Source organism: Myripristis murdjan, chromosome 17, assembly GCF_902150065.1.
Source record: "Myripristis murdjan chromosome 17, fMyrMur1.1, whole genome shotgun sequence".
Taxonomy (NCBI): Eukaryota; Metazoa; Chordata; class Actinopteri; order Holocentriformes; family Holocentridae; genus Myripristis; species Myripristis murdjan.
In genome coordinates this window covers 25,666,318-25,688,830 of record NC_043996.1, presented here as the reverse complement: position 1 = coordinate 25,688,830, position 22,513 = coordinate 25,666,318, and the positions used below count along the sequence as shown (strand labels likewise).

At 41.4% G+C, this 22,513-nt stretch overlaps 1 protein-coding gene across 1 annotated transcript in view; it reads left to right on the top strand.

Moving 5' to 3' along the window:
• The first annotated feature begins 2,039 nt into the window (after positions 1–2,039).
• lig1 (ligase I, DNA, ATP-dependent) overlaps positions 2,040–22,513 on the top strand; it is a 55,514-nt gene continuing 35,040 nt past the window's right edge. The window contains exons 1-16 of the mRNA XM_030075048.1: positions 2,040–2,197; positions 2,701–2,766; positions 3,723–3,903; positions 7,322–7,493; positions 9,171–9,308; positions 11,192–11,560; positions 11,740–11,848; positions 14,503–14,586; positions 16,740–16,796; positions 17,711–17,769; positions 18,312–18,425; positions 18,600–18,766; positions 19,154–19,230; positions 19,397–19,488; positions 21,921–22,020; positions 22,290–22,375. Coding sequence (XP_029930908.1) covers positions 2,181–2,197; positions 2,701–2,766; positions 3,723–3,903; positions 7,322–7,493; positions 9,171–9,308; positions 11,192–11,560; positions 11,740–11,848; positions 14,503–14,586; positions 16,740–16,796; positions 17,711–17,769; positions 18,312–18,425; positions 18,600–18,766; positions 19,154–19,230; positions 19,397–19,488; positions 21,921–22,020; positions 22,290–22,375 — 1,888 coding nt within the window. The 5' untranslated portion in view covers positions 2,040–2,180. The remainder of the gene's footprint in view (positions 2,198–2,700; positions 2,767–3,722; positions 3,904–7,321; positions 7,494–9,170; positions 9,309–11,191; positions 11,561–11,739; positions 11,849–14,502; positions 14,587–16,739; positions 16,797–17,710; positions 17,770–18,311; positions 18,426–18,599; positions 18,767–19,153; positions 19,231–19,396; positions 19,489–21,920; positions 22,021–22,289; positions 22,376–22,513) is intronic.

Here is a 22,513-nt window from a genome sequence, read left to right as displayed (position 1 = left end):
CAAGTGTAAGTATGATGCAACCAGGCAGTATGAGACAGACCAGCCCACTAATATTGAGAAAATAACACTTGATTCAAGAGAAATTTTAGAAACAAGTTGATTAGCATTGGAAACAAGTAGGTTTATCTCATCCTTCTGGCAGATTTTTTTTCCCCCATCAAGAAAAACAAGATTTTAACACTGAATATGAGACTGAATGACTTGCTGAGAGGGAGATTTTTTTTTTGGAGTACAGCTAAGTGCACATGCAGGACTGAAGGTGCATTCAAATTGCGCCCTGTAAAGCCAGCCTAAAAAGCTCAATCTCAGAGTCTCAGCCTGGGAAACCGCTCTAAATCTGATGCATTTGAGTCTGACTGAATATTGAATGTATCCCAGGTCCTGCTCTTATGATGCATATCTCAGTGTGCATCATTGTCGAGCACAAACCCCTGCAGATTTTTTTTTTCTTTTTGTAGCTGATGACTCAAGTGACTCTTATTCTCTTGACTGGCAGCGGCACATCCCTTCCTGCTCCCGTACTGCCTCCCCAAGCCGGTCCCGGTGCCCCAGGCTCTGCAGGGCCACTTCCCCCTCACCTCCACCTCAGCACGTGGCGGGGCCAACCTGAGGGAGCTGCCGCCGGGCCTGCCGCCTTTCACCACCACCGTCCACATCAGCGCCAATAACAGCTGGCCTCACAAAAGCCCAGCGGGGTGGGATCTGAACCACATCAGTAGGAGTGTGTTTGGCGGAGTGAAGGAAAGCAGCAGTGGTGTTGAAGTAGAGGAGAAGAGAGTGGGGAATGATGGACAGCTGGAGGATAGAGAGTGAGGTGCAGAGAATTACAACAAACCAGATGGACAAATACGTCTGTGGATGGACTGCTTTCCCTCCGCACATCTTGCAAATGTGCATTCTTGATGTCTTTTATGAATCCCGTTGTACAGTAGTTTAATATTCCCTGCCTGTGATTCAGAATACCCAGACTTTGTATTTATAAAGTTAGACCATGTTGTCTTTTGTGGATATAAATGTTGAGAAATCAGCTTTTTTTTTCATGCCAGGGCTTCACGCTGTGATGGGAAACTGCGCTTGTAAACGATTAACAACATGGCACTTGTGTTTGAGTAAATAAAGCAGTGCACTCAACTTGCATTATTTAGCTGTTTGTCTTGCCTTCTCCTTCTATTCCAGGCTTCATGAAAATAATAAGAGTCGCATAAATGATGCATTTCATACATAGAGTGTAAAAATTTCATGAAAAGAGGCTTCTTTCTGAGTCTTGCAACATCAGAACCAGCAGCTGTTGTCTGCAATTACAACTCCCACACAGCAGGTGGCAGTAGCGGATGTGACGTTACTTTATCTTTTCAGTAGACATCTTTTTTTCCCGGGAGAAAGTGAGCTCTGGAAGATAGAAAAAAGAAGAGTAATCACTCTGTTATTTTTCCGGGTACCAGAATGAGCGCCAGTGTATTGGAAAAGCTATGAGACATGACCTAATATATTATATATATACAGTATATATCATATAAATATGGCATGATCTATATTTTCATTAAATATATCTTAGATCTATTTTGAAGCAACTTAAAGTATTGTTAAAGTGGAGTGGATGAGTGATTTTTTTTTTTTTATTATTATTTTTATTTCGATGATTATGCAGTCTCTGTCCATTAAAACTATTACAACAAAGCCCATGTGTGAATATTAACAGACAAATTTCATTATATTTATTTATTTATTTATTCATTTGGATCCCCATTAGTCACTACCAAGGTAGCAAATACTGCTCTTTGGGTCCACACAGGTGAACCTTACATCATAACACAAAACATTACATCCTAATGCAAACTAAACTAAACTAAACTAATAGTCAATATATAATCAATTGAACATTTGATACAGCGCAGAAATAATATAATATCACTTATAGCAGTATATATAGAATGAAGTTCCTCGTTGATGATCATATAATCACATACTTTGCAGTGCGTCTTTCTTGCCTACCGAGTGAGTCATCTTCCACATTCACAATCTTTGACTCAGATGTCATTTTGGCGCCGAATATTCCAAGTATATTCACATTTTGTAGCGCGGGTGTTATTTGTACGTGGATGTGGGACTTTTCTGCTGTTAAAAAAAATTAGTCTAATTCCTGAGTTTAGTGTCGGTACGAGGACGAGTTTGAAGACAACATGCAGAGAAGCATCGCGTAAGTAGCCGGATGACAGCCGGATGTTGAACGTTTACTTCTTGGTTTGCCTGGCAACTAGCATGTTAGCTTACTGACGTCGCTAACTGTCACCTGTTAAAGGGGAGTAAAGTGGCTAAAAGGAGATGCAGCAAAGTTTAGAGTCGTTTCATGTCGATGTTATTGTAGTTAACATGGTTTAGCAGTGGCATTAAGGCTGGAAAAGCTGATATGTGTCGAGGTTTAACTCCTCCTGTTAGAAACAAAAAGTGACTGTTCCTGGGAGAAAACCTCTATCAGATGGTGTAGTGGGGTGTTTGTGGGGTTCACCATGTGTATTAAGGGGTATTTCACTAAAAAAAAAAAAAAAAGGTTTGGAAGCAACTGAGTGGTCTAGTCTGCCACCTGAACCCCAAAGTCCAATTTTAACATAGCAATCTGTGAATTCCTCCTCACTCTCTTATGGACTAGCACTGTTTTGTCTCCTGTGTCTGACTGCCTGTTTTACTTACCTCCTCCATCAGATCCTTCTTTCAGCCCAAAAGCAAGGACAAAGACTTGAAGAAGAAAAGTGATGAGCCGGTGAAGGAGTAAGTCCCTTTTTTTTGGGTGGTTGCTGCTATGTTTCTTTGACTGGCAGGTGTCATGTTGCAATTCCCAAAGTGAATCAAATGATTGCGCAGTTTCAGCAGCGCTTTCTGAAATAATCCTGAGTGGAAGAATGCATTCATTTGGCTATATGAGCTTGCAGTTCTCCACTAAATCCTATAATTACAAAAAAAATCCTTTCAAATGAAGGTCTGTGGGAGAACATATGATTAAATGGTGGCCCTCGGTGCCTTCCTGATACTGAGCTCAGACCTGCCTGAGCCTCTGTATGATGGAACTACTTTTTTTTCTGTGCCCCATGGCCTCTTGTGATAATTAACTTTGGCCTCCAGCCGCTAAATGCTCTTTGGGTTTCACAGTCAATTTTGAAAACAGATTTTTGTGTCGTATCCCCGATAACACTTGCCGCTTTGTTTGTGCATGCACTTGTTTTACTGTCTTAATGAATCAATGGAGTCTGTTGCACAGTAAAATTCTTGTGGCCGGTGTTTATGACGGGACACTGAGGAAAAGCACACTCTCTGTTTTTCTGTTGCCCCGGGGGGCAGTATGTCTGAGCTCTGTTTCAAAGCCTTGATGATCAGTATCTGTAATCTGTATCGTCTTGTGAATTACTTCATAAAGCTCACATTTATGGACTTGCTTTTATGTAGTGACCTTTTATTACATTTTTGACCTCCCTTTAATGGCTCTTGGCTTGATTTTTATATTTCTTACTTGCTTTTATTGCTTTTGCTGTTGATTTTATGTGTCTTTTAATCCTTTTGCAAAGCACCCTGTAACAACGCTTTTGAAAGCTGGTTATAGAGAGGAGGATGGCATGGCAGCAAACTGAAAACCGGCTATACAAACTGGCTGTATAAATAAAGACCATCATTATGACTGTATTCATTTGACTTGCATGGCATCTTAACTTTGTCTCCGTTCTCCTCTCCAGACCGGTCAAGAGCCCTCTCAAGGTGCAGAACGGCGTCCAGGAAGCTGATTCCCCCATCAAGAAGGTTGTGAAGCGCAGCCGGCAAATCCTAGACAGCGACGATGATGAAGCACCAGTCGTGAAAGAGCAAGTCACCCCTAAGGGGCAGGGAGACAAAGAAACACCGGCTAAAAAGGAGAAGGTAAAAGCTTGTGCGCACTCACGTTGGAGTCACTTTAATCACCGAGAGGTACACAGCTTAGACTTGAATTTCTCAGTGACGTTTATGCAGAAAGAAATCGGCAATTCACAGTGCATATCAGTGTACAAAAACACACAATGCAAGAGCAACAAGACATCACAAGTGTAAAGGCGCAGAGGAGAGGTATAGACATTAAACATATATTGTATGTTTTCCCTTCATGCATGCATACTCTTGTGCAGTGAAAGGGTTTCTGAAACATCACATGAACCCAAAATGGTAGAACTCTCCATTGTAAACTATATAAATGGCACACTTAGGCATGATGGAGCTCCTCTAGGCGGAGTGGAGCCCGCCGTTCACTTAATGATAGGGGAAGACAGCGCTGTACAAAAGGCACATTGATTGTATGATGAATCACAATGTCGAATGCATTTCCCACCATTAAGACACATTTTGAAAGCCGCTGATTATTGGCTGTGGCTGTCGCTCAGCTCTCTACTTGGTAAATATTTTTTACCTTGTTCCTCTTTTTCTGGTCACATGTCAGAAACATATCATTATTTCTTCATTCAGTGAAGATATTGGAAAGCATACTTTTTTTTCCCCCCCAGACAGCTGTGACTCCTATTCATATGGTTACATACATATTGACAGCAGGGGGCTGCCCAGTCTCCTACTGTTGTCACTGAGCAGCTTGACCAGAGCAAAATGCAATTACTTGCCATGTAAATGGTAAAAATGGCATTTGTATAGCGCTTTTCTACTGACCACTCAAAGCCCTTCACACACATTCACACACACTCGTGCTGATGGCAGAGCATATCATGCAAGGTGCCAAGTAGGCCTGCAGCTGTCGATTATTTTAATAATTGAGTATTCTACTGATTATCCTATCGCTTAACCCCTTGCTGCTCCAACAGCCCGCCGGCAGTGGCTGACTTACTGTCTTTCAGAGGATGTAGTGGGCTCAGCTTGAAAGCTGGAGTGAATACACTGATATCATATGAAACCAGACAGCCTGAGGCACATGTGTCAAACCATGTGTCATGGAGGGCCAAGAGGCTGCACGTTTTCATTCCAACCAGAAACTCCACCAGGTGAGTTCATTGATGAGTCCCCTCTCTCTGCTTTAAGGTGAGGTCATCAGTGAACTCACCTGGTGGAGTTTTTGGTTGGAATGAAAACCTGCAGCCTCTCGGCCCTCCATGGCACCAGTTCAACACCCCGGCCTAAGGAATCGATTGATATCAAATCATGCTGTCATTCTAGGTTATAGCAAGCGGGCTAAATACCGCTGCAAAGTTTGGCTCAATTTTGGCGAGAGAAAAACAAGCATGGCTTTTTTCAAAGGGCTCCCTTGACCGCTGACCTCCAGATATCTGAATGATAATGGGTTTTATGGGCACCCGTGGGTCTTCCCTTGGCAGACATGCCCACTTTATGCTAATTCCATGCAGTCTGGGCCACAAACCATGCAGATTTTTGCATGCAGTCCAAATGTATTCTTTTGCCCTGCTGTAAAATGATGTATTTGTGCAGACTGGGACCCAAACAGTCTTGCAGTTGCATAAATTGGGTTTGACTGGAAAGCTGAGACTCTTGTGGAGCCCATCTTTATTCATATGTGATGATGTTAGCCCCCATAGTAGCCATTTCATCGTAATGGGACCATTTCTTGGAAGTTGATGTCTGTATAAAATGACCTATTGTGACCTCTAGGAGAATCACAGCCTCATGAAGTGTTGCAACCTAGAGGCAGCAACATAAACTAGAGGCAGAGGGCAGCCAGAGGATATATGGTTTTCTAGTCATATCAACAATAAAGGGGAGTTTCTGAGCAGTTTCCACAACAGAATGTTCGCCATCCAGTTGACGAAAATTGATTGTTACAGAAATCTCAAAATGTCAAAAAGTTTTGATACCAGATCAAAGGATGGATTTTTCTGTGGTGTTCCTGAAGGTCTTCATGTCCTAATGTGGTGTTGTGGAGGGATTTTTGATTTATTTATTTTTTTATTTTTTTTTAATTAATTTTCAAGTGTTCAAAAATGGTTAAATTTTGCACCTAATCTGTGTAACAAATGGTATAAACATAAAAATTGCTGAACCAACTTGTTACACATAAACAGACATGGGGCTGGCCACCATATGCTCCTATCATAGTGTTCTCCACCTTATACACTCTAAATAAATAAAGAAATAAATAGGCGCCGAACCAAAACTTGGCACACAGTGCTGAGCCTCATCTCAAATCAATCTCCAGGGTCAGCTTTCAGATGATGTATAACACATTTGTGTGGCATCTGCTGTTGACCTTTTGTCTCCCTCTGAAGATCCCCTGCCCCCTCACTGCAGCTGGTCTAAGTAAAAGCTTCAGCGGTAAGGGCTTAATCGAGTAATTTGAGACAAAATACTTCTGTTTTAATAAAGAGCGATCGTAAATTTAGGAAAGAAAAAAACTATGCATAGGCCAGATTCTTAAAATTAACAATCACTTTGTTTCCTTTTAGAAATATCAATATTTTTTATTGCATATTTTTGTGATTAAAAAAAAAAATATTATCTTTCCAAACAAAATTGAATGCATAAAGTGCTGTATTACATTCCTGGGTTATAAGATGTTGATTAGAATTAGTGTTAGGAATTAAAAAAGGTCCTAATTCCCTAATATCTGTTTTATATTACTGTAAAAAGAAACAAAATTATCCTTAAAACAACTGTATTAATTCACATTTCTTACCCAAACTATAATTTCCAATGTGGTAGAATAAAATATAGAAAATAAAATAGTTTATTTTTGTTTCTCACAGTACCCATTGGCTCATTTTTTTGTACTGCGATATACTGAATGTCAGTATAATGCTGCATGCCTAACTGATTAATGGAAAAAAGCCTAAAACAATCATCAGTAGATTAATCAGCAATTAAAATAATTGTTAGTCAGAGCCGTAATTCACCGCCATAACCTTCTAGTCCCAAATCTTCCTCTGTAACCTTTATTCTCTTCTACCTTTAGTCTGCCCCAGCGTTTTTATATTTGGAGATTATTCCGTAGTGTTTCTGCCTTTCTGTACTCAGTTTCTGGTCATGGTACACAAATAATTTTGTAGCCAATTACATACTGTCATTATAGTTTACACAATTTACAAATGCTGGAATATTGGATGAGAATACTGAGGAATATTTCACTTCCAATCATGTCCGCTGTGCACTGAAATAGTCAAGATGTGGGTGTAATTTGTAGAATGAGCAGTAATTTTCTACCTCAAATCATGGTAAACATTATGAGCAGTAATTTTAGCCGTAATCTTGTAGCCTCAATGTTTTTTTTTGCTGAATGTTTCCTCATCATGGTGATAACCATTGCTGCTGCTTTATTGTTTGTTTGTTTGTTTGCCCCCCCCCCCTCCAATAGGATGATGTGTTCAAGGCCGTTCCGACCCCCTTGTCTCCTCCACCTGCCCCAGCCACGTCGACCTCCCCGGCGACTCCAGCCACCCCGATGACCCCGGCCTCTTCGGCTACATCAGGGACCCCCGGCACCCCCACCTCCATCTCCCCCTCTGGGATCCCCAAACGCAAGACCGGTCGGTGTCTGGTCTCAGTCCAGTGGCTCTCAGCCTTGTCTGCGCACAGCCCCCAAAACAAAACAGCCCCATGTTGCACGGATAACACAACTTTGAACTTTGACCTGAATGATATTTCCATCTCATTCCATTTTAGCCGATTGATCATAAGCAGAAGCTTTTTGGCTACAAACAGCAAGAAAAATAATTTATCCCAATGATATAATGCATAAGAAATTGATACGGTAGAAATAACTTGTGCAGCCCTGTCCCGTCTTAAATTTTGATTCTGTGAAGGGTCGTGGCCACCAGATTGAGAACCACTGGACTAGATTGAATTGCACTATTTATCTCGTCTACTTTGAACATTTCGAAGCCTGTGTTGTTGTTTTTCTAGCGCATTATGATGATAATATTATTGCTACATAGCCTTGCACTGTTTTGTTTCTGCTGACTGGGTCACAGTAGAATTGCAGTGCAAGTTTTCATTTTATTGTAGCTGACTGTCAGTGTTTATGTTGTCCCTTTTTGTTATCCAGCCTTTGGTGGCTTTCCTCAGTGAAACACCAAACAAATGGAGTCGTTTTTATTCGATAACAGCACTTTGCACATTACACGTTAAACATTTCGCCGTAGAAGGTTAGGGTAATGAAATACTGTTGTAGCTTGTCAATTAGTTTACCATCTGCTGTATTTGATCTGTGTAAAAATACCTAATCAAGTGGCATTTTGCATAAAATAGAAATGCCAAGTGACTCCAGGGGGAAACCGAGTTGATTTTTTTAATCTGGTAAACCACCTTTAGTTGTGAAGGAGAGATATAGATGGAAAGAAAGAGAACTTTGAAAGAACTGAGACTTGAAACATGCAAAGGGAGGGTCCAGGTATCTCGGTGCAACGGAGGTGAATCTTAACATTTTGTGCATCGTGGGGGTTTATGTTTCAAAGCACGCCACATCAGAAATCAAGAATATGTGAATATAAGCTGCTTAGCCTCACCGTTTTCAAAATTGCAGAAGTGTTTTTTATTAGGGAAGTATCTGCTTTCACTTTGTTTCCTTTATCCCACTCCTGCAGCACAGAAATGGCTCATTTTCTTTTCATCATCCCATTCTCTTTGAGTTTGATGACTGCAGTGTTTCCTCTGTTTGCATTCAGCCGTGGTGCAGTGAGACAGTTGGAGTCCTACCAGCACTGCAAGGGAAGACAGGACACTAAAATAACAGTGTAACTTAACCAAAAAAAGTGCAGTTTTAAAATGTGGAGGTGATTTTTTTTTTTTTCCTTCACAATATCTCAGGAAAAACATCAGCACTGCTCTCCACCTGCACTAGGACCTTTTAGTGGGACCAGAATGGAGGTGGATCTTGAACCGAAACTAAAATTACCCCCGAGCACCTCCACTGCATAAAATTAAAGGAGAAATTACACTGGAATCTTAAGCTGCTTTGCTGCATTACATCTTTCAGGATGGAATTAGTGTTTTCATTTGTAAAGTACGTATCTGCGATTCTCTTTTTTTCTTTGCCCCAAATTTGCAGTAAGAGAGCAGCTCGTCCTGTTTTCATCTTCAGATTCTCTTTCTGTTTGATGACTCCGTGATTTCAGTTGGGGATGCCTCTCACTAGTTATTTTCTCTATTCATTCATTTGTTTATATATTTATTTTTTTGTAATGCCTCTGTCCTGATGTCTGCAGCCAGGAAGATGTTTCCCAAGAGGAAGCTGGAGGAGAGCAGGAGCGGCAGCGAAAGCCAGAAAGACGAGGCTGAGGCCAAGGAGGTGCAGGGTCAACAAAACAAGCGTCCCCGCATGGAGAGCAGCACCAGCAGCCGTGGTAAGGCCTCACCCCGGCTTAACTGTAACACTTCCAGCTCTTGAAAAGTTTGGAAATTGCACAGTGTCTGGAAATAGAAGAAGAAGAAACTAAAATTCAACAACACATTATTTAAAAGTGATGTATCTGTGTAGCTCACAGTAAACAACCCTAGTTTTTAACAATAAAAAAAGGCATCGCAGACACTTCAAACAAGCTGTAATCATGAACATTAATACTGATTGTTAAAGTTTGGGTGGAAAAAATAATTTCACTGCCCTCGTAGCGTCTTCTATCAACATCTTAGACTTGGCACAGACACTCTGGAAACATTTGTGTTAAAGACGAGAGAAACTAAACCTCATCGATTTGTTGTTTGCCAAGTGATGCGACAAGCAAAAGCTCAAAGTATGTTATTTTGTAGATATTGCGATTGTGAATATTAACACTGACTATTGGAGTCTTATTTTGGGGGAAATTAATTTCACTGCGCTTTTACCGTCTTTTATCAACATCTCGACTGTTTTTAACAGCAGCAAACGTTTTAAATGAAATGAAAGGCTTTTGTACTGATAGGCCAGTCTTCTGTGCTTATTAATTGCTAAACCTAAAGTTGCAAGTTATCATAGTACAAAATTAATTGTGCAGCCTTCCGTTTTTTTTTTTTTTTGTGAAGTGCAAGACTCATTGTTGGTCCCCTTATCATGTTATTTATTTTCTGTAAAGCGTAATCTTCAGCTGTGTATTGAGGTCTAACTGGCGGTCACGTTGTCACAAAGCGTGACTTCCACGAAATCATCTCACTCAACACTGACCAAATCCTCAAAATTTAATGAGGAAATGAAAGAAAAAGTGTGGGGATTTTGAAATGGAAAATATGTAGGAATCCTAACTACAGGCAAGGCTTGACTCGCAGAGATTTCTGTTCTGGTCTGCAAAGTGGAAAATGGTCTTGTTGACAGTCAGATTGTAGGGGAAAAAATGAGGTTTGGGGGGAGAAAAACTCTGGATGTTGAAATCAAAATTGTTGGACCCATGTTCTCTGATAACGGTTTGCTTCCACTGCCTTTGCTATTTTCCTGCTATTTTTTTTTTTTATCCTGGACAAATAAGAGCAGCATGTTAGAGGCTTAAAAAAAAAAAAAAAAAAACTATTCGGTGCTGTGAGAAGAAACTGGGAAATTGACACCGGCCACTGGGCAAGTGCTGGTAAATTTAATCTTTGCCTGGCAAGTCTGTCTCGTCGATGCTGAGGAAGGTTGCTGCAGACTGAACCTTGACGCATCGCTGGTTTATTTTTAAGCTAGTGCTCCGACAAGCAGTGTCTTCCTCAGGGCAAAACTGAGGGGGAAAAAAAAAACATTCAGTTAACTTGACTTATGTTGAGCATGTGAGTGTGCAGAAGCAGTTTTTTTTTTTTTTTCAACATAGTTTTTTAGTCCATCATGGTTTGTATCTCTCCAATACCGCTGTGTGTTTCTTCTTTTTTTTTTTTCTTTCTTTCTTTTTGGCCGGTGAAATACATGAAATGAAATGTGATGGCGGGTTCTTAGAATCCATTACCCATGCTGACTTTTTGGCACTTGGATGAGAAACTTGTTTTCCTGTGTGGCCCCCCTCTCCTGGACGGTATCACGACCGAGCTGCGTCTGCCGGGACTCGGTGATACAAGTGCTACAAGTCTGTCAGTAGTCTGTTCTTTCTTATTTGACTCTGTCTCTCCGGGAAGAGAAAAAAAAAAAAAAAAGCTGAAAAGAATAACCTCTGCCATTTATCGGAGAATGCTGTTATGTTGAAAACGATCTTCAAACATGAGCTCACACAAACCCTGGGTTGCCCTCAGTGGATCCACTGGCATTTATCTCTTCAATGACTCCACTTTCTTTCTCTCTCCCCCTGTGTAGGGAACACTGACGAAGCCATGGAAGAGGGGGCAAAGGAAGAAAGAGCTGAAAAGCCAGTGACCGAAGCAAACAGGCCAGAGGAGGAGGAGAAGAAAGCGGATGGAGGGAAGGCCTTGAAGGAGGAGCAGGTGGAGGACGAGGGCTCTGATGAGAAGGGGAAGAAAGCTGAGGGGGTGGAAAAGAAAAATGAAGCCAAGGGGAGGACAGGTGATGAGAAAGGCCCTGTCGCTGCCAAGGAGGCGGCGGTTGAAAAGGACACGCGCAAAGGAAAAGAGAGCCCGAAAAGTCAAACGGCAAAAGAGCAGAAAGAAGCAAAAGAGCAGAAAGATAAGGAGCCGGCCAAAAAAGCTCCCATCAGCAGTTTCTTTGGTGAGGAGGAATTTGCATAGCTCTGTGCTTGCACAAAAAAAAAAAAGTGTGTCCGTAAATGTGCTATGCTTTTATCAGTTAGGGAAGACGGCAAATATTGCTCCCCGCACCCCTCTGGTCCACTCTCACCTCCCTTTTATTTAATTTATTTATTTATTTATTTATTGTTCTTTGAATAGCTCCCAGGAAAGCTGCAGTGAAGATGGAGAAACCAGAGGAGAAGAACACTGGAGAGAAAAAGACCAGTGTGGAGAAGAAGGATGGAGAGGAGAGCAAGGACAAGAAAGGGTAAGGCAAAAAGAGAAGAGGTCAGGCTTGATCAGCCAAACCTGCATGTGTGTCTTTCCCTCAGTCCTTAAAGTAGACACAGAACTCCAACTGCCTCCAGGGGGCGCTGTCACTGGCTGACTTGCACATCCGTCCACATGGTTATGTTGATTTGTTATGTTGAACGGCAGCAGCAGTAGTTTGGGCTTGTTTTGTAACATTAAACGCACAAAAGGCCTTCTTGGCGTACAAAACTTTGCAAATAGCAAAACGTTGTTCAGATTCCCACCCTTTCCTTTTTTATATAAATGTTCTGCTACGTTATGTCTGGGCTGCACGCCGCCCAGCCGTCCTGCCACCAGGAAGCACCACCTGAACTCTCTTCTATGTCGGGTGTCCCGTTATGAGAAATCTTGATTCTAGATACAGTGGTCCCTCGTTTATCGCGGGAGTTACGTTCTAAAAATAACCCGCAATAGGCGAAATCCGCGAAGTAGTCAGCTTTATTTTTTACAATTATTATAGATGTTTTAAGGCTGTAAAACCCCTCACTACACACTGTATACACTTTTCTCAGACAGGCATTAACATTTTCTCACTTTTCTCTCTTGTTTAAACACTCTCAAAGTTAAACACCCAAAGTTCAAACCTTTGTAGAAAAATAAGTCCAGTATTATAGAATGAACGCATTCTGTACTGTACAGGAGACACGGCACGGAGGAGATTGATTGGCAATGGTCTACAGTCCCTTAGCCAATCAGGATGCAGAACACAATGCGCTGTAAAAAAAAAAAAAAAAAAAAAGCATGCAAATTTGCACACAAAAAAAATCTGCGAAACTGCGAGGCCGCGAAAGGTGAACTGCGTTATAGCGAGGGACAACTGTACACCAAACAGATGCAGAAGTCATACTGCAAAGCTGAAAATGAGCGACAAGGACAAATATAAGAGACGTGGATATTTCTTGACGACTGTAGTGTTATGGTGTTTGATTTCACCTGTTATTTGCTTAATTATCTCCTGAAATAGGTGAAGATTCCTTCATTAGCTTGATTGATAATGTCAGTAATGTTGGACTTACGACAGTCGACCAAAATGTGACGTGTGGGGAACTTTGTGATGAAACACATAAGGGCTGAACAATATATTTTAAAGAAATTATAATGCGATTAAGTATTGCAATTGCAATATGAATCATGATTTTAGTAGCAATGATCATGTCTGCATCATAATACTAAATTTAACTGATAAAAATATTAAAATTATTTTGATTTTTGCTAGGGTCTGTACCAAACAAACACGTTTTTTTACATCTGGAAAATACAGTTTCTAGACCAGGGTGTCTCTCTAACACCACAATAATTAATTTATCATTATATTGTGTCACACATTTTTAAAATTGCAGCCCCCCTGCAATATGGATATTTCACTTGGCCATATTGTAATTTTCATAATATTTCAATTAATTGTTCAGCCCTGAAACACATCTCTAATGACACGGTGTTCATCATGGAAGGGCTCCATATTTTCTACTTTACTGACTTTCTGCCTGGAAGCTGTTTGCCAGTTTTGCATGTTTACATGGCAGATGACTCCCTGGTCTGTTTGGCAGAGAGACAGGGAACAGACAATCTATTTATGTATCACTTGATTATTATTATAACTCCACAGCAGTCAAATCATATCAGACACACGTGTCTTACAGCCAGGAAGTAGTGGTTTCACTTCACGCTGTTCGACTCATTGTAGTAGTTGGTTAATTTGGTCACGATAGTTGTTTCAGCTACCAGCTAATGTTGGCTATGAGAGAAGGGAGTAATTGCATTTTTTCCCATCCCTTTCTTTTGCCCACTTTTCCATCACTTTGATTTCATTTCACTTCAGTTTTGTTGCTGCCTCCTTTGAAAACGTAGCAGGGACGGACTTGAGTTGATGGTTTTAGGTCCTCTACAGGAGTGGTTCACATTTCAGTCGTCAAGGAGCTCCTGTCCTTCAGGTCTGTTGGTCCAACTGTAGTCGCACCTGCGCACCTGATCCTGTTAAATGCTTTCATGCCTGCCTTGTTTAGGTAGATATGTTTCTACAGACCAATCAATCAGCATTAATCCAACAAATCAGGTGCTCAAGAATTGAGCTGGAACAAAACCTTGCAGGACAGAAGGTCCTTGATGACTGCATTGGGTACCAAACCTGTAAAGGCTGAGAAAACCTCACCATGAACCTGTATAGTTACTTGTTTGTCTCTAGCAGCTGCTGTCAGAGCATGGGCATTATTAACAGTGAGCGCCCCTTCCACTTTATTTCAGATAAACCTTTCTTTTTTTTCAGCATCCTAATCAGTGGCATATTTCACAGCCCTGTGAGGGCTTTTTTTGTATTATATAACAGTAAGATCAGATTTTACAAAGAGTTCAAACTACTTTCTTTAAATAACTTGAGTTAACAAAACTATATTTTCCCTAAAGTGAACTTTGCTGTACTTCAGCTGCCAGTGTGAAGTAAGTAGTAAAACTGCACTTTTGAAGCAAGTTCACACGGCACTGTTTATGTTTTGAAGTGTCTCATTCATGGTGTGATGTCCATTTTGTGTGTTTATCCTGATTTTGGTCTTTACGTCAGTGTCCGTGCCGCACAGTTAGTCCGATTTTTACCGTATTGCTTGTCTTCGTCTGCAGGGAGAAGTCTTCAGCGACGGACTACGACCCGTCCAGGCCAAACTACCACCCTGTTGACCATGCCTGCTGGGGGCGGGGCCAGAAGTAAGCCCAACTCACCTCTCACCTGGGCTGTGTTTGAAATCACTACACAGTGCACTACAAAATACACACAGCGCATCGCAAATTGTAGTGAACAAATGGTCACTATATTTACTAGGGCTGACCTGAACTCTGCAACGCTTTGATCGTTGCCGTGGTAATCGTCGACGAAATCAGTATTTGAGCGCTTCCCCCCCTTTTTTTTTAACAGCAGACACTGCATTTTCTCTCAATGCAAACAGATCCACCGAGGCTCGGCCTTAGTGCATCCACACTTGTCTCACAAAAGCCGGATGCAGAGTCCTTTGTCTGTGTGGCGGCATGTCCCTGGACAGTAGAGCCGCCCTCAGATTCAGACCCCCCGGGGTGTGTGTCCTTCTCAGAGACGTTTGCTGCTCCATAATATCAGTGTGTGCGCCGGCGTGTGTAAGAAATGGGAAAGCGTACCTCCCTGATGGTTGATATGAGCTGCCGTTGTCGTGTTGTCTGTTCTCACCAGCGCGTGACGCCCACTGAGACACAGTCCATCACTCGTGTGTTCTGCCATGGCCTGACAAACTCACATTACAACCCGCCCTCGCCCTCTTTTTCCTCCGTCACAGCAGAATATTGTTGAATATTTGCTGCTGAAACTTGATGCCCAAAAGCTATTGAGGTATTCATTTGCCCATGTAAACAATAATGCACCTTGAGCCACAATTTGATTTAATTTATTTTTGAACTTGAAATGAAATTAATTATTAGCAGGATGAAGCATTGGATTCAAGGATTCAAGGATTCAAGGAACTTTATTGTCATACCAGCTCACAGTTACATGCTAGTGGTACGAAATTAGCACTCAGGTCCCGGTATAAGCCTAAGTAAATAAATAAAGCAAGGTAAAAAAAGAAGTGTAAATATGGAATATAAGGTATGTAAGTATAAACAGTATATATAAACAATATGTGTGAATATAGACAGTATGTATAACTATAAACAGTATATATAAATAAGTACAAACAGCGTATGTAAATATAAATAGTATATATATAATAAATATAAATAAACAGCCTTTGTATATAAGTAGTATATGTATAATAAATATAAAGTATCTATATAAACAATAAATATAAAAATATGAAGAAAAATGTCAGATTCATTACCATTACTCATTTACTAATTACTAATTTAATCCAAAACAGCCCTCCACCAAAAGGAGATGTCCACCTTCGTTGACAAAATCACACATGAACACGAGCAGCATTTCAGCAGTTGAGAGTTTAGAGACTTTGTTCCTTTTTTTTTTAACTTTTCTGAGTTGGAAATTAACATTAAGAAACCAGGCAGGATTGGAAATTTCAGGTCAGGGAAGCGCTCGACATATTTATGCAAAGTCATGGAAAAATCATAGAATTTTACATCAAGGCCATGGTAGGAACATTGCTGACCACCGTTCTTCGCATTTGTTCCAACATCCTTGGAGTTCACTGCATCCGGAGAGCGTTGGATGAGATGTCAATCACAGAAATCACCGAATTGAATTTCAAATACCGTCCTGTGCTTTGTCTTAACTTTGTCTGGCACGTTTATCGTCCTCTGTGGCAAACGGCGCCTGTCTTGATTCTCCAAAAACATGAAAAAACAAACGGCAAGGATGATTTGATTTATAAGTCCTGCTTGACCCTGGACTGACTCCGGCATGGCCAGAATTGTATTAGTTACAGAGGGGCTTATTTTCCAGGTATAACCTTGGGTAGCTGGAGATTTATATGTAAGACTGTACTGTAATTAAAATGATAAAAGAAAATTTAAATGCATTTAAATGTCAGGGTTTTCTCAGCAAGACTCTTCTGTAAACTCTGATGGTATTTGCTCTTTAACCATATGGTGGATAATCTATTTTTTTTGAGTGTCAAACTTTATATATCTCGATACTGTACATACTGTAGGGACGCAGGAACTTTGCTGAGAAATCTGTTGTCAGGCTGCAGCATCTCTGACCTTTTACCTCCCCGCTGCTGGATGCTCGTAGCGCCGATGTTGTAGGAAACTGAGCTTCTACCACTGTTACACTAATTGCCAGTTGCTCTGTGTCGCCAAGTCAGCTCAATGACAAGGCTTACATTTCAGGCAATGTAGCTGTACGCCTATTAACCACATGCTCATCGCCTCTCCAGAGTGCCGTACTTGGCTGTGGCACGCACCTTTGAGAAGATTGAAGAGGACTCTGGCAGGTAAGAGCTCTCCATCAAGTGTTTTTTTTTTTTTTTTTTTTTTTTTTTTTTCTTCCAAAATGAGGTATTCACCGTTTGGGAGAAAGTGCCTGCTACTGTAATAGAAGGATATGGAGCACAGTAAAAATTCACTAGTTACCATAGAAGCTTCCCGCTGGGCATTTCTGTAATATCAATTTAGAGAAGTGTATTCTAGAGCGGGAAAGTCGGGGAAATTGATTAACCAGACTGGTTAGCCTTTTATGATTTTTCTCAGCTGAAAAGCAACCAGAAAAGAAATCAGGGAGATTAACAGTTCTGGCCTCCCGTCTGGGAAGGGACTATGAACTGGACTCTGTTCGTCCATATGTCGGTCCATTTCATACATTTTCTGAATCTCCTGCTTTGTGTAAAAACTTAGGGGACTAATGGATTTTGAGAAAAGGTGTTTGGCATTTTAAATGAAATCCTAGTTGGCCCACCACAGCATCACCACCAGGCCAGCAGGACCCGAAGAGTCACGCTCAATATCACAGACATCGGACAATCAGGGAGAAGTCATAGATTTCTTTTTCTTTTCTTTTTTTTCACATCAGGGCCACGATGGGGAGCATTGTTCACAGGTTTTACCTGACAATTTGTGACTTAGGTTCCTGGCTGACAAATTGAAATCACATCTACAGATTGCATCTTTAATATTTTGGAGATATTGAATGACAAACTTCCTGTTAATGACTTGTCCCCCTTCTGACCCACTCTAATTGACACACAGCGTTTCAGAAATGAACTCTCTGACTACCTCCCCTGCTTCCATTTCCTATTAAAACCGCCAGACAAATCTCATTTCCCACCACCAGAGTATTTACAGGATGGCTTTAAAATTCATTTAACTCGTCTTCCTTGTCTCAAAGCGCGATCCCGTTGTCATTTCCTAGGCTGAGAAACATTGAGACGCTGTCGAACCTGCTCCGCTCCGTGCTGCTGCTCTCTCCAGGTAAATGGTATTTTATCTCGGCTATAATGCATGCTGATGTACCTACACAGGCAGCTGGCTGCCAGACACTCTATCAAGGAGATGATGATGAAGCCAGGTTGCACATAAAAGTGGGAGGATGAGTGAGTTCATTGGTGTATATGTGTGTGTTTGTTGGTTGGCAGGTGTGTGTGTGTGTGTGCATGTACCTGTGGGATGCTTTGTGCGTCTGGGTGTTTGTGTTGGTTATTTATTTATTTTTATGCTGTCTGTGTTTTAATGTGTTCTTATGTTTGCGTGTGTGTGTGTGTGTGTGTACAGTATGTAGGTGTCTGCCTGCATTTGTGTTTGTGTGTCTGTGCACTTTATTTGACGGTGTGTGTGTGTGTGTGTGTGTGTCTTTGCCTCTGTGTTGCTGTTCATCTGTTTTTATGTGTCTGCATGTGTTTCAGTTGCTGTGTCTGATAATGAGTTGGTGTTTGCCTGTATGTTGTGTATTAACATATATGCACTTGTGTGTGTGTGTGTGCGTGCGCATGTGTGTGTTTTCATTCCTTCTCCAGGCGACCTGCTGTGCTGTGTGTACTTGTGTTTGAACCAGCTCGGTCCGGCCTACCTGGGGTTGGAGCTGGGGGTGGGAGAGACGGTGCTGATGAAGGCTGTTGCCCAAGCAACTGGTAATGGACACACACACACACACACACACACACACACACACACATACTTTTGCACCCAAACACTTGCTCACACATTCCCAGCCTAATTACCAACCCCTTTCCCTTCTTTGCTCATCAGCCGGTGAGGTGGCTGGTATTTACCAGAGTTTATATTTATCTCCGTCTTGTTGCCAGGGCGACAATTGGACAAAATCAAGGCAGAGGCGCAGGAGAAAGGGGATTTGGGCCTGGTGGCAGAGAGTTCCCGTAGCAACCAGCGCATGATGTTCCAGCCCGCCAACCTGACGGCAGGGGGCGTGTTCAGCAAATTGAAGGAAATTGCCAACATGAGTGGGAACTCGGTGAGCCGCGCACTAACATTTTCATTAGAGGACAGCGGACTCCGGGAAAATAATGTTTTCAGTCAATTTGCCTCTTAAAATTGGGGTCGGGGAGGGAAAAGAAAGATAATGTTTGTGAGTGTGTGTGTGGTCAATAGAAAATGTTAGTTTATTTGTCTAGCGCAGAGGAGAGATAGTAGGGTCATTTTTCAGTTTTGAAGTAAGTTGTAAGCTGGCTCAAATTTTGTGAGAAATCAAGTCCTTTCCTTCTGTACTGCTGTTTTTTTTTTTTCCCTTTACTCTGGTTTTAACATGGAGTTGTGTGCTCGCTGGTGACCTCGCTCTTTTTACATTCTGTGTCTTCTCACTCTTCCTCTGTGAATCTCAATTTCCTCTTGGCTGCCTCAGGCCATGAATAAGAAAATCGACATCATCAAAGGCCTCTTTGTGGCGTGCCGCTTCTCGGAGGCCCGCTACATAGTCAGGTAAAATGACGCACATGCTCACACGCACACACACAAATGCATGTGTATGTACACACACACACACACACGCCTGTCTGTCTGTTGAAGCATGTAGCCGTCGTCATGGATAACAGGTGCTCTTGGGCATCACATTGTCCGCTGCTGGTCTTGTGGTTTTGATTGACAGGTCCCTGGCGGGGAAGCTGAGGATAGGCTTGGCCGAGCAGAGCGTCCTGGCAGCGCTGAGCCAGGCAGTGTGCCTGACCCCACCTGGACAAGGTAACGTAGAATATTAATGCTGTCGTTGCCTCACAACAATATTGGGCTGTGGAAATACTGGGGTTCTGCTCAATTTGCCTCTTGAAATTGGAGTTTGAAAAATTGATGGTTTTTGTGGTCAGACGAATTATAGGTACTAGTACACAGGATGTGATGAAATTAGTCCCTGTGTTGTTTAAATAGAAGCACAGCTGGGATGTGAGAGGAAAGCGGGAGGAGGGTGTTAAAGCAGGTAATAATAATAATAATGACCTTTATTTATAGAGACCTTGTCAAAGCAGTGGAATAAAGTGCTATGCAGCAAATAAACAAGGAAGTCAAAGATCTAAATCTGGGATTGATTCAGTCATAAAACAACCAGGACAATACAGTTTAATCAGATAAACTTTCTGGCCTGGAAAAATAATGGAAACCAGTTGCAAATTGTGTTGTTTGAACTTAGACTGGAACTGAAGAATGAAAAACACTAATCTAAGTATATACATGTTATTCATTTGTTCTAGAGAGTCTCCTATGCTGTATTTGAAATGTAGACTGCCTTTCATAACACATGAAATTTAAAACATGGCTTTTCAGTTGCAACTCATAAAAATAGTTTCTTTTTAGTGAAGGAAATTTATGGAGATGTCACGGAAAAGTCATTGAAAACCAATTGCAACGAAATTCTTTATGCCTTTTTTAAAAACTGAAATGTTAACAGCTAAACTGCGTGTGCATGAAAGGGTAACAAAGGGATATGAACCAAGGTTATGGTAACCATGCCAGCCAATATACCACTCCAAAACATTCAAAATACAAAAGGGCAGATACACAGGGATAACAAGTGCCCCTTCTGCACCAAAAAGTTGAGGGGCCTGGTTTCTGATTCTTGGAAGAGGGTTTCTGTGATTTAAAAAAAAAAAAAAAAGAAAAAAAAAAAAGTGAATACAGTCGTCCCTCGCTATAACGCGGTTCACCTTTCGCGGCCTTGCAGTTTTGCGGATTTTTTTTAGTTCAACTTTGCTTTTTTTTTTTTTTTTTTTTTTTTTTAAACAGCGCATTGTGTTCTGCATCCTGATTGGCTAAGGGACTGTAGCCCATTGTCAATCAATCTCCTCCGTGCCGTGTCTCCTGTACAGTACAGAATGCGTTCATTCTATAACACTGGAATTATTTTTCTACGAAGGTTTGAACTTTGAGAGTGTTTAAACAAGAGAGAAAAGTGAGAAAATGTTAATGCCTGTCTGAGAAAAGTGTATAAAGTGTGTAGTGAGGGGTTTTACAGCCTTAAAACATCTATAATAACTGTAAAAAATAAAGCTGACTACTTCGCGGATTTCGCCTATTGCGGGTTATTTTTAGAACGTAACTCCCGCGATAAACGAGGGACCACTGTACCCTAAAGCTCTTGTGCCAGTTACTCGCCAAAACATCTTTTGATCAAACAATAATTTCAATAGTTTCTGTTTGCGGTTTCTCGCTCCTGTCTTTTAAAAACCGCAAAGGTGGGGAAGTTCAGCGCTAAAAATCAACCCCAGTGGCTTCCAGGAGCCTGATCGGCCGTTTTGGGGCCCAGGAACTCAACCACAAGGGCAAAAAAAAGTGGGACAGGTTCCTGTGGTGGTAAAGGGACATAAAACAACAGAAATAGTCACTCGGTCATATTAATCCTAATGTTAAATCCATCATAAAATACCTCTAGTAAGAAATTTGGACATCCTATAGGCACCCTCCTCCTCCCTCACCATGGCTGCTCACAGCACTGATTAGACATGCACTCACCAACACTACACAGACACCACATGAAATAAATGCGTCCTGGACTTATTAGTATTCGTGCCTTATTCACGATTTGAGGTATGCTTTAATAAGAGTCAATTAGACCAGGGGCTTGGTGGGGAAATTTGCATTGATCTGAGGTCTGGTCTGGAAATGTTTTTCTCAACGTTTTTTTCTTTTTTCTTTTTCTTTTTCTTTTTTTTTTTTTTATGTGACCATTATTTAATCAGACAGGTTAACGATGAGCAAATTCTCGTAGGGCTGAAATGGATCACTATATTCCGTAATTAAGCATGTGATATTTAAATACTAAATAATAAGTTGAAATATATTGTTACGACGATTATTATTCTTGATCTGGGAAACGAGATTATGTAATTGCTCTTCATGCATCTTGCAACATCTTGACTAATTTCAACCTCGGTGGGCGTTAGAAATTACATTAAGTGTTTGAGTGTCTTTTGAATTCGGCGGTTGTTCAATGTGGAAATTAAAATCGAGACGCAGCTGCATGCGATTAATTGTGCAACTCTAATTCTTGAATATTTCATGGTCTTTGAAGTGTCTTTGAACCTTCAGCCAACAAATGTGAGGCCGTGTGAATGCTCAAACACTCACACAGACCCATTTTGAAATATATATATATATTTTTTTTTTTCGGCCCTTTGCAATAGATTTCCCTCCCGCTGTGGTCGACGCAGGGAAAGGGATGAGCACGGAGAGCAAGAGGGCTTGGATCGAAGAGAAGAGTCTCATTCTCAAACAGACTTACTGGTAAGTGAAGCCTGAACAAAACCCCTCATTTCACTTTGCAGTCCCTCCTCGGCGACACTACAATGCTTCATCCCCCTTAAGCCCTCTCCCTTATTCCCCCTCATTCCCTGGCTCACTCATTCTGTTGACTTTAATTTTGGATGATATTGATTTTATGTTTTTTTTTTTTTTTTCTTTGTTGTGTGTTGTCTTTTTTCTTCTTTTTTTTTTGTCTCCTCACCAAACACGCTGTCTCGTTTCCCACCCGCTCCCTAACTCTGCCCGTCCAGCGAGATGCCCAATTACGACGTCCTCATCCCGGTGCTGCTGAAGGAGGGCATCGACCAGCTGCCCAATCACTGCAAGCTCACCCCAGGTAACCAGCCAATCAGGGCGCGGCAGACGCTCTGCCATTTAAAACAGCGATTGGCCTGTGTTTATTGATCCGCGCGGTGGAGGTGAGTCAGTTATTTTAGTTTAATCATTTATCACTTAAAGCTACAAGGTACCACTA